The sequence below is a fragment of the Dinoponera quadriceps genome, unplaced genomic scaffold, assembly GCF_001313825.1.
Source record: "Dinoponera quadriceps isolate SergipeBrazil2010 unplaced genomic scaffold, ASM131382v1 scaffold343, whole genome shotgun sequence".
Taxonomy (NCBI): domain Eukaryota; kingdom Metazoa; phylum Arthropoda; class Insecta; order Hymenoptera; family Formicidae; genus Dinoponera; species Dinoponera quadriceps.
Genome location: NW_014554441.1, coordinates 288,440 through 300,768, shown reverse-complemented (window position 1 = coordinate 300,768; position 12,329 = coordinate 288,440). Strand labels below are relative to the sequence as shown.

General features: G+C 49.0%; 1 protein-coding gene across 1 annotated transcript in view; it reads right to left on the bottom strand.

Moving 5' to 3' along the window:
• The window catches only part of LOC106748602, a 43,182-nt gene extending 31,606 nt beyond the window's left edge, over window positions 1–11,576 (bottom strand). The window contains exons 1-2 of the mRNA XM_014627298.1: window positions 11,038–11,576; window positions 4,991–5,608 (exon numbers count right to left, since the gene is read on the bottom strand). Of these exons, the coding sequence (XP_014482784.1) occupies window positions 4,991–5,215 (225 nt within the window). The 5' untranslated portion in view covers window positions 5,216–5,608; window positions 11,038–11,576. The remainder of the gene's footprint in view (window positions 1–4,990; window positions 5,609–11,037) is intronic.
• Window positions 11,577–12,329: the final 753 nt, after the last annotated feature.

The following is a 12,329-nucleotide window of genomic DNA, read 5'->3' as shown; positions in this document are numbered from 1 at the left end:
CCCCCGTGTCTCTTTCGCCATTTGAGAAAGAACCGTAAGAAGAGAAAAAGCATGTGAAGTGCGTTATTGTCGGTTCTTTCCGCTGATGATTCCCGAACGCGCGAATAATCGATATTGTAACTTGATTAATCCTTCAAATGTCCATCTTCTCTTTCTCTCTTGTGGCGTCTGCGCTCACGGTGATCGTTTCATTTATCCGTTTATCATGAACAGACCGCATTTTCTCAAGAGATCCTCTTGGCGGCGGACGTCGAGGGCCATTCGAGGTCCTTTCCCCGAAGGAGAATCGCGACGGTCGCACACAAACTAGCTATCTCGGCGTATTAGAAGTCGTTAATTAGCGTTGTTAGAGCCGAATGTCGGACAATCGAACACGTTCGGGTCCTCGGCGTTCTGCCCACGAGAGATGCACATTGATCTTCCGCGGGGCGGGAAAGGCGGAGGAACGATTAATCAGCGCGCGATGGACGTCGCTCGCTCGCTCGCCCGCGGAAGCCTTCTCGACAAAGTCGATGCCGTCAGCCGTCGCCGCTAACGAAACACGTGTCACCGGCGTTAAGTCGCGCGCACCCCTGACGAACGACACGCTCGTTAATCACCGGCACCATCGGCCGTGATGGATTAAAACCGACGGGCGTATCCTGCGCGCGATGTTTTCTTTCCTTCAGACTCGCGTTGTTCCCTCATTCGATCACAGGCATTCCTCACAAGTTCTTCGGCTGCGTTTTTCTCCTTTCTTCAGTGTTTCGACGGAGATTGTGATTTATGAAAGCTGACGTTACGAACGAGTCCTGAGATTATTGTCTTTTTCTTTCGGAGCGGAGAAGGGGCGAGTTTCTTCCCTGTGCGTTCGTGAGCGAACACCTTTCATGCTTACCATTTAGCCCGCGTCGATGTATCGAAGGGCGCGTAAAAATAACCGGCGCGTTGTGTCGCCAATGACATATTGACGGGGCAAATTACGATGTCGGTCGTCGGTGGGCACCTACGCTGACGTGAGCGAGCGAGAGAGCGCTCGCGATCAAGGATTATTATTGGACCCAACGAGACTATTGTTAGAAGTCACATTGCTTTCGCGGTTAACGCTGCGATCGCGCGATGATTGAAAGTGACGGCGTGGAAGAACTGGCAAATTAAACGCCAAGGATATAAGATAATATTTGCGTGGGGAGTTACGGTTAGCGGCCGAGTTGCTTCGCCGGGATAAGCCTCGCGATCGAACGCGTTTCACGCATCGCGTGAACCCGGAGCCTTCGAAACGGCAAGATAAAAATAAAAAACGGATAAAAAGCCGATATTAATAACCTGATAAATGGCCCGACTATGGATTTACTATGGACTGTCCAGGGAGTGCGCGCGTACATACATAGATATGTACGTACTAAGTGCAGGTACGAAATGATATCTGAGGAATCCATTTATACCTCGGCCGAAGTATTACAAGAATGGTGCCGACATTGGGAATTTTGGGAAGAATATCCGCGCGAACTTACCGCTCATATTTCTGCTCCGAAATAACTCTTAGACTCCCCTAGTCCCGAACATACGCGTAATGTGCAAGATTGATGCGCCAGATATACCGAAGGAAGCATATTTCGCGGAGAGGCGAACGCGAGGAAATAGGGAATCTGTGAGGAAGAGAAAGAGAGAAAGCTTGGTACTTCCGTTATCGGACAATTGAAAATTCCGACGTTTACGAGAGGTAACTGTCGCGCCGTGATAATCGATCGACGTTCGACGGGCAGTCGCGCGTGCGGAAATTCCTCGTTAAAACGCCTGTCGCGTGTTTTTTTCTCTCTCTCTCCTCCGGAATATAATAAGAGAAGACTCGCACAAGAGGAAGTGGGAGGTTCACCCACCCGAAGAGGAGCGGCGAATCCGCGAGAAGAAGAGAGTTCATGGAGGGTAGAGAGAGAGAGGGGTAACATCGATGAGACGACGCAGGGCGGAAACGGAAAGACGAGACACGAGCCGAGCCCCGGAGTCGAGTAATAAATGATCACGATGAATAATAACTCGGTTATTGAAAGAAAATTCCGGCCTGATACGAGCGCACAGAGTTTTCTCCAACTCGGGGCATTAGCCCAGTTCTCGGATAAGGCAGCCACCATCCCCGCCAGGCTGGTTCTCCTTGTGCCTCCGCCGCGGATTCCACTCCCCGACCAGCCATTTCGCCTTGCTCTCTTTATCCCGCGAAGCCACGTCCGCATAATGGCTATTCAGATATCGAATCGATTTATTTCCCCGGGGGCTTTCGGAAACTTCGCCCGGCCCTGCGGTGAACTTGGAACGGCTATTTCTCTCTCTCTCTCTCTCTCTCTCTCGTCTTCCCTCTATCTCTCGTCTTCGCGTTGCACTTTGGCCGTTCCCCGAGACACACCGAGAGATCGCTGTACCGTGAAATGTTCATTGGGTCACATTCGTTTCGAGCGCGCGCCCGCTAAATTTTTATCGCCGCGACACGTTTTGCGGCGCGCACGCCCCTAAATCGACTGTTAAGGGAAAATACTCGATGTAAGTTCGCGCGGAGGAGGAGGAAGCGTGCAATTTATGTCCACGCTCGGCGAATCGAACATTTATTTACGTGCTTAAGCACCCCCGGACGATCGCGCGTATCTCTCTACCTTTAGTGCTTTTTTCCGTACGGAAAAGGACGACACATCTTTGTACCTTAAATAATTGATTTCGAGAGAGAGAGAGAGAGAGAGAGAGAAAGAAATACGATTCCTAGGTCGGGGAGTTTTCCGTGCGCAATTGAACGGTGTATGGTCAATTTAATTACACGGATAAACGGGTGAATGGCTGGAGAGTTAGATTCATCAGGTAGATAATGGATGTGTGGGTAGATTTATCTGGTTAGGTCAATTATTAAAGAGATTTCGAAATAACGCGATCGGAACGATGGCCTCTTCACAAACGTGATTAAAATCAGATTCAATTAAGAAAGGCCGGCGGAAGGAGGAAGAGTGGTGGGAGGAGTAGGAAGGAAAGTCGATAATGAAAAGAGCAAGCGGCTGAGGGAGATACGTCACATTCTCACGGTGAGAGTCGTATTACCACCGTAAAGAGAAGTTACATCGACCGATGTACGAGGATGGATCAAATATGAACGAGCCTTTTGCAAAGAAACCAGATATTTTTCAAAATCAATTCTAATTTACATTTTTCTTATTTTTCTACATAGTCCCCCATCTTATTTATACACTTCCTCCAACGGTCTGGTAATTTTTTAATCCCGGTATCATAAAAAGTTCGCGGACGTATATGAAAACCATTTGCACACGAACTGCTGCACCTCCTCGTTCGTTGTGAAGCGCTGTCCACCAAGGGCTTCTTTGAGTGGCCGAAACATATGGAAGTCGTATGGTGACAGGTCTGGGCTATAGGGTGGATGTTCTAGGATAGTCCAGTGCATATCGGCCAATTTTTGTTGTGTTATTGCTGGGTCTGGCGTTGTCACGGAGAAACAACACACTTCTGATCGGAATGCCGCGCCGTTTTGACCGATAGCCAGCTCGAACTGAAGTTCCTGAGAGATTTCAAGAACAGTTAAGTGCCGATCGCCTTCGATGAGTTCCCGAACAGCCTCGGTGTTCTGCGCTGTGATGCTGGTGCGGGGATGTTTTCAACTCCCGTCCTTTCTTAAATTCGTTACATCACTGTTTCACCCGAGCCCATGAAAGGGTCCTTTCTCCGAACTGTAGAAGTAAACGGCGCCGAATTTCAGCAGCATTTACATTTTCCTTGACGAGAAACTTAATAACAACACGTTGTGCAACTGCGGGATATACTTTCTCGCTCATCGTGATTGTTGCTGAGAATAAGAAGCACGTGGCGCGCCAATGTTATTACTGCCTTCCCCTCCTCCACTGTCCAAAACGTTGCAGAGAGCCCTCACGTCACCGACGGGCGCGCAAAAAGGCTCGTTTATATTTGATTCACCCTCGTATGTTGCAAGAAGCAGCTATGCGTCTCTCTCCTGTCCTCTCTTTTTCTCTCTCAATGGTTATCGGCTTTCTTGCGCATATTAATCAACCGTGCTCTCTCGAAATTTGACCGAGTTATGTTCGATCGACGGGGACGGAAGTTGGTAACGTTATCTATCTCGATTCACCTGTACATAAACTTGGCGCAGCGATACGAGGGCAACACTAAGACGGACATTAAGTCTCCACGCGAGGGAACTTACTTGAGAGAATAGTTTAAGTGCCTTTCTAGACGGAGCTCCTCGTCAAGGCGCTCGTCAAATAATTAATGCCCTCCACTCGAGCTCGACTACGACGTACCTCGGAGGTGCACACACAGTCGAACGCGTTCATCTCGTTCCCTTTCGACGATGGAGATATTACTTGGCGGGCCACTCGCGGAGGACCCCTTGAGGAATCGCGAAGAAGGTCGTTCGCAGGTTGGTAATCGTGGGGGGAAATTTACGAAATGAAAAGATACCGCTTAACATTCGCAAATTCCGCTTGTACAACCGGCGTAATGGACTTAACGTGCAATGCAACCAAGTTATTAGGATTTTCTAATCGTGCGTATTACTGATTTATTGATTATTCAAAGAAACAAGGACAATATGTTATTATATTTGATTGTGCAATGAATTACTCTGAATTTTGCAATAAATTTTCCAATAAAAAATTCGAAATTATTTATTACACCACCCAATAGTAATCCGTCATCGTAAGAACTATATATGTTAATGTCCAAAAATAAAGTGCACACTGAGAGAAAAATATTTGATATTTGTAATTATAATCATCATTAGTAAGGAAATAGTCGAGAACTATTTTTCTAGAAACAGATTATTGCCGAGGCTGAAAATAAGTATAGTAATTTCTTCCAGTGTACAGTTAGGAAATATTAATAATTTAATTATATACCGAGTGTTTTTAAAGCTATTACGCCGGTATGTGCTCTTGGAAAGCGGAGAAGATGCGGTCGGGCAGGTCGCGCATTGCGAAGCGAAGTTTTAGGGAATTTGCCTGACCTTGTTCGGGTATCCGTTGTATCTGAGCAGCTTCTTGCAACACTTGCCGCGGTTCTCGTAGTAGAACATCTGCACCATCTCCGCGCGGTCGGTCGCGGCGCTCACGGTGAACGGCGCCGAGTTCCTAGACGACGACGGCGGTTGCTGCTGTTGCTGCTGCTGTTGTTGCTGGGCCGGCGATTGCCGACGCCCCAGTGGCACGCACGGGCACCACCCTGAGACCATCACACCGATCGGGCCCGCCGGCCCGATTCGCCACACCCGCGTCGAATCTCCCCTCGCTTCGTTCCGTCGTCGTCGACGATCAATTCCTCCCGCCGGGGAGGAGTCTCCTCATGGTGCCTGTCTATTGTCGACTCCTGGCTACCGTCAACGGCCACCCTCTCGAGCCCGCGAGACCGCCGGATCGTGATGTCTCGTTGGTGTGTGGTGCTTTTCTCTCTCTCTCTCTCTTTTGCTGTTGCAAGAGAGCCGTCGTTTCCTTAACGCATATCCGACACGTTAACGAGGCGGACGATCCTGCGGTGGTCACGACGCTTGTCGCGCGGCACGAATTTGGCAAAGATCCTTGTACTATCTGATGGTACTTTTGGCACGCTGGGCTATCCTCCCGGAAATCTGAAAGAAGAAACATTCTGTTCTTTCTAACTGCACTTTTTTTCCTTCGCTTTCTCCTTTTCTCTCTCTCTCTCTCTCTCTCTCTTTCTTTCTCTTCTTCCTCCGGAATGCCAACGCGAATTTTAATTCGCCAAAGATGTTACTCGAATCCAACTAATCTATTTTTTATCCGAACAATTCGACACTCGTTGACTTTTTGTTGTCATACGCGCTCTTCCTCTGATATGACGAGTGAAATACATTTCTTGCGAAATATGAGGAAAATTAATTCCAAAGCGGGCCAATGAAATTCGAGCTCCCGCTGTCTCATCGGGCCGAAACGCGGGGGCGGACGTCAAGGAAAGAGTGTGTCTCCCGCCAGGTCGTCTGCGCGAAGGTCGTCGTTTTCGTTCCACCGCAGCAAATGCCATTCGCGCGCTTTCCGACTTTCCGTGCAGGGGTGTCTGATTAAATCCGTGCGCGCCGTCGCTCCGAATTCCGTCCCGGATCCATTACCGCTTACGAAAAGAGAGCGTGCTCCCCGTAAATCAACGGCCGCGTTAGAGATTTGCCGTTCGATCTCGACTGAAATTAACGAGCGGCGCAAAAAGCGGGATTGATAAATCGGCGGACAGACGACGGGTAGACGCGCGCGCAGATGGATGAATTCTCCCCCGCGATAAAAAGCCCCAAGGAGACCCGTGGAGGGGGAGAGAGATAAACAGATATAATTTATTTAGATCTCGGCTCACCGGGATCCAAGATACGCCGAGCCAGGAAGAAACCGGGGCGATAGTTTATCAAGATCGACGACGCGGACGGTGCAATTACATCGAGTGATTGCGCTCGAAATTGAAGAGCGATACCGCGAATCATCGATTATCTCGTGGAGACGGATCAATGAAGATTGTCGCGTGTGGTGTGTGGGTGGACCTGCTTGCGCTCCTGTGTGTGTGCGTTCTCTACGTTTTATTTCCTGATAAAACAAAACAGACCGGCTAAACTCGGCGTGGCGGCGGCCCATAAAGATGAGAAAAACAACACGGAAATTTGCAATTCATGAGAAACGTCGTCGTCGACCGTACCTTAGTCACAGAACGCGCGACCTAATTTAAGAATGGAAAATTTGCGGCGTGTCCGCTACCGCTGCCGTGGCGGCGACGGGTAATAAACGCGTCATATTGTGCAAACATCATTCGACTTACAGAAAATAACGAAAGGGATTTTTCCACCGCACCTTCCATTTCCGTCGCGAGATAACATCGACGCCAATTTCGCCTGGGCGAGCTTTCGCTCTCCTCGCCTTAACGAAACCTCGCCCTCGATGGAATTTCGTTCGATGTGTTTCGCGCAGAAATGACAAAATCGCAAAGACGCGCGCAACCGAAGATTTCGTATGAGCAGCGAAATCCGCGGAGAAGAAAAATATGAGCGAAATTTCCGAGTCGTTCAGTATAACACGCAGTCGCATAAGGCCGGAAATTAATTAAGGCGTGATTTATACATATATATATATATATATTTCCATTTCAGAGTCTCGTGTCCAACGAAAAGGGCGAAGACGCCCCTTTCGCGTTTCCTGAGACAAAGCCGATCGCGTTTTCCGCCGAGGCGGCGAATTTCCGCAATTTCCTCGTTTCGAATCTAATTCCTGTCCGACCTCCTCGTAATACGAGATCGCGCAAGGTGCCGAGAGGACGCGCGATAAGTTTGCTTTACGGTCACGCCAGATGACGACGCGAGCTCCGTTTAATAAAGCGAAGGCGAAAGAATGCCTTCCACGGACTTCCTCTCCCTTTCGTTTCTCTCTTGTTCTATCTTGCTCCTTCGCTCGCGAGTCACCCGGTATACGACGGTCAAATGTGCGCGAGATGACTGGGACGAATAAGCTGGAACTTAAACGCGGAAAAAGGAAATTTCCGGTAGTTCCAGTGTGTCGATTGATATTAGTCACGATTAACTCGATTTATCTCCCTTTCCTATATTTATACGCCTACAAAAACGAATACAATTGAACGTAAATCTAGAATTAATTAACATATACGTACACACATACGTTGCGGAAGAACAAAACGAAAGAGGAGGAGAGAGAGAGAAGGATCAGCGATTGGTAGATTTTTCGAATTTGCGGTAGCGTTGAATTGTTAATCAGTATCGGTCGGAGGTGTGTGAGAAATTCCAGATGATGAACATTTTACGAGCGCCGGTGAATGAGGCGGAAGAGAACTTCAATATTCATGGAAATCTGCGGGTTAGTTTCGCCTCGTAAGATAAAAAAGGAGCGAATCTGTTAAATAAATGTTTGTCGCGCGCGCGCAGGAGAAAGGAAGAAGGAAAGGTAGGAAGAGAAATATATCCTGATGCGAGTAATATTCTGGCTTTTAGAATATACGAAAAATGCGAATGTAGAAACAATGGGAACTCTCGACGAGCATGTGCACAAGTGCATTTCTTTGTAACTTTTTAACCGGCTGCCTCTCTCCCAGGACCCATTCGTCCGTTGATGTAACGATTTTTCACCGCGACATTCCTGGCTTAGAGCCGTCCCTCGGGAGTCTCGCCTGCTCTCGTTTCGTTCGTGGCCGAGTGGCCATAGATTACTTACTGAAGCAAAGTCGCGAGATTATCCGGAATCCCTGACTGTACCGCGATATAACGCGCCGATATAAGAGGCGCGACAATAGATTATTTTAGAGCGTTGCACGTTCCGCAACGACATAGTTGATGATCTCTGAGGAACAAGCTAAGTCCGGCATTATACACTCGCGAGAGGAACGACTAGCGGAACAACGTGCCAGAATAAATTTTCTTAAATAAAAGATAAAATAAGAAATAGATAGAGATGGGAGTGGCTGAATAAATAGGTAGATCGATAAACAGATAGATATATGGATAAGTATTTGTACTGAATTATTTCTTATTTGCTTTTGTATTTATTTGAATATTTAAGTAGATAATATAGGCAGGTCAGAGAGATCGTTGCCGGACGTGGCATCCTATTCGATTGCGAACTGCCTCGATGATTCAGATTGAATAAGTTCTGCGAAATTTCTCGCTGCTGTCGTCCTCGTCGTCGCCGTCGCCGCCGTCGTCACTCCGTTTTCCCTACGGTCCGCAACTTTTCGGCACTGGCTGACAGTTCGGGCGCGGATTTCTGCACGAACAAGCTGAATCGACTCGACCGGCGGTCTCGCCGGAATTGCTTCGTACGGAGTATGCCGCCGACCGCTGGTAAAATCCACGACGGGATCGATTTTTCGGCAGGTCGGAGTTTAATTAAATCGCAGAGCGAAACTTGGACATGGCGACCGCGACGAAGGGATCCGTGGCAGCCGTAAAAACTGTGGATCCTGCATCTCCCTCTCTTCTCCTTCCCTCTCTCTCTCTCTCGTTGCGGACTCGCGACGCATCGCTCCAAATCGGCCATCGATCATTCTCGCGCAAGGAAGCGCGCGGTTCGCTATTATCAAACCATTACTTCCGACTTAACCCCGAATTGGCAAAAAGCGCATTCATATGAAAAAAGTTGTACAATATTAAAATTTCAATCAGAGATATCGTGTCACGTGTCGTGATGTTAAAGTGGAAACAACAACGCTTCAGTTGGAAAGCTAAAAGCGCGAGCGTAAACGCTGAAAATGACAAAGTGTCGAGATTTGTAATTGCCCAGCCGCTCCATAAACTACAATCTAACGAGAACAAATTCTACGTTTTCCATATTTAATTTTCACGCCGATGGGCTGAGGGAGGGTTAAAGCGGCGATGGCATGAGAATTAAAAGCAGCGCGAGCACACAGCGCGGCGGGTCACGGCGGGCTCCACGTCGTGTATTTGCGAAAAAGTTTGCCGGGATATTCCGCGGGACCGGTTATTACGGGCGCGCGCTTTTTTCTTCCGCGCCCGCGCGTTTACACGATGCGCGCTCGTTAAATCCGCCGCTTTTCCTCTTCCACCGTGGCTCCTCCTGCTCGCGCGCGAGATAGTTCGGCGAATTTTGTAACGAGCTGCGCCGGGCGCAGAGTCACGTGCGTGCCAGCCTCGTTTCCGGACTTTATCAAGCGCCTGCGATAGTTAATCGTCGCAAATAAACAGCATGAGTCGGCACAAATCCCACCGACGAGAGCTAATGTAAACTTGTAGGGGACGATCACGCGTGACGTGTAACACGCGCGTGGAGGCGCGCGAGGAGAGCCTTAACGAGCACGTGCGCACCGAAATCGAGCCTTCCGAGAAGTTTAACGTGCCAGACCTCTTCCGACGGAAGGGACAGAGGAAGAAAGGAAGAAAGACTTTCGAGAGGGTGAAAGTTGAAACAAGACGCTTGCTTCTGAAAATCTAAATTTCGCTCGCTTCGGAAACTTCGATCGGAGCTAACGAGCCGGCCGGTAGCAGTGACGGGTCGCGGTTGATGCAGCTGGAGTAACGCATCCGCGAAAACGAGCGAGGGGAAAAAATCGCGGCCGGCCTCGCAGGAGAAATAAAGGTGCCCAACTGAGCCGAACGTATCATATACACCTGCAACACATCCCGGCCGACAGTTTGATGTATGGGACCGCCGTGGCGATGCGGGCGACACGAGCAAAAAGTTCTCTTTCGCTCTCTCTCTCTCTCTCTCTCTCTCTTCGCGTCGTAATCCCTCTTCGTTCCCTGAGAAATCTCATTACGGAAAAGTTTGAGGGAAGGCTCTGCCGCGCGTCGCGTGTTGTAATCTAGAGCACCGTCCTCCCACACACACGGTCTACGGTGCGTGGAAATTGCGAAAGGAGAGAATTTCTCAACAAAGAGCGCGGAAGGAGGGACAGAGAGAGGGGGAGAGGATGGGAGACAAGGGAATAATATTCTTGTAGCCATTGTCGGAGATAACTTTTCGCGATATCCTCGACGGGCTGCTGAGGACCGCGTTGAATTTAAACTTGTTGCGACCCTGAGCTGTGAAAGTAGCTCTCTTTTCTCTTCCCCTCTGTTAACTTTAATATATTTAAATTGATAATAATTCATTTATAAGTATTTTCTTTTCCGAAGACGTCGCGAGTTTCATCGTGAGATAAGAATTCGCGCGTTACGAGGCGGTGACGAATTTAAACCTGTCCTGTACGTCATGAATAAGATTCTCTTCTCTCTATTGTAGAGAAATAATACGTTAAAAGTATTCAAATTGAAAGAGAAAGAGAGAGTAAAAATACTTGATGACTTTTTTCTGAAACACGTCACACCGTCAACTACGGTATTATTAAGTTCTAATTCCGATGAACCAGGAATGAATCGAAATAAGTGGCAAAGAGAGGAAATTGTGCGATAATACTGCTAAAACAATTTTCATTACTGAGAAGGTCGCGAATTACTACTGTCGCTTAGCATAGCTGAAACTGCGTCAGTTCACCTGCGCCAGCTGATTGCGCTACCTGCCGCACGAGCAACGAAATCGAGACGATAGAATCTCAGAAACGCACCTCCGTCGCCGGATCGAATCCAAAATCCTGCGAGGCGAGACGTCCTGCTCTCCCCCGAAAGCGTGCCGACCTCGTTGTACCGCAGCCCGCTGCGACTCTCGACGGCAGGAAGGCGCGCACACACCGTACGTGTAACTAGGGCTGCCGGATATTACATCTCGAATTTCCGCCAGTCTTAATCCTCCTGCCACGAGACATTCTCTCTCAAAGGGGATCGCGGGGCATCTCTCGTAGAATGGGATCTCGCGGAGGGACGTCGAGAGTGACTGACACGACGGTGCGATAGGACAAGAGGCCGAGGAGGAACCGAGGACTTTATTGTGTTGGATCCTTCCGCAGGAGAGAAGACTCTCGAAGGGTTTGGCGCGCCGAAGGGGGACCGACCGAGAATGACTAGAGGTAGCCGCGCACACTTGACACGGACGTGGTCGTGGCTCGGTCGCGTTTCAGCCGACGTGCGGACGCGGACTAAAGCTCTCGCGCGGACGGGCGCTCGTCGTCACGTCGCGTCGCGCGACGACGAAGCGGTAGCGCGCTTCCTTCCCTCGTCGTCTCGCCCGTACGGCGCAGGGCTGACTGAGGCTGCGGCGCCGAGCGCCGCCGTACACAACCCCTCGACGGCGTGAGCCTGCGTTCAGCCGTGTTGCCCGAGTGGCGGCGATCCAACCCCGGTCGGGGTAATCGTTCGCTCGAGAGAAAAGTCGCCGGATTCTACGGGTTCCAGCCGGAGAAACTGTCGTTGACGTGTCGGGGTCGTGACTTGGGGGGACGCCTCTAATAGCCGACAAGAAAGAGGGAAGGACACGTGGGTCATATATTTCAATTCTTTTGCTTTTTTTTACTTCCGGTACGATTTTTTCGCGCCGATCCACTTGACCGTTCGTGAAGTAATTATAAAACATCGATGCTATTGTGTATCTCAGTTCTCTTATTTTTGCATTTCTAGCACAGCTTTTTCATTTATTGGTTCGATTGAAGTAATTATAAAACATTCTAGAGCGATGATGGCCCTAATAATCGACAAGAAAGATATGTGGGAGTTTTTAATATCTGTCACACAAAGTGATACAACGTTCTATTTATTTATTTATTTATTTATTCTCCCACTTGTGCGGCTTTTTCACTGATTGACTTGATTACACGCAAAGCACGATTGTTAAACGTTCTAATATAAAATCTGACTGATCCGGCAGCCGTAATAACGTCGACGTTGTTATAACCGAGGTATCGCAACGGTTCGCAACGGGAGACGCAATTCGCGAGATCCTCCGGGATGCACGATGCGGCGGCAA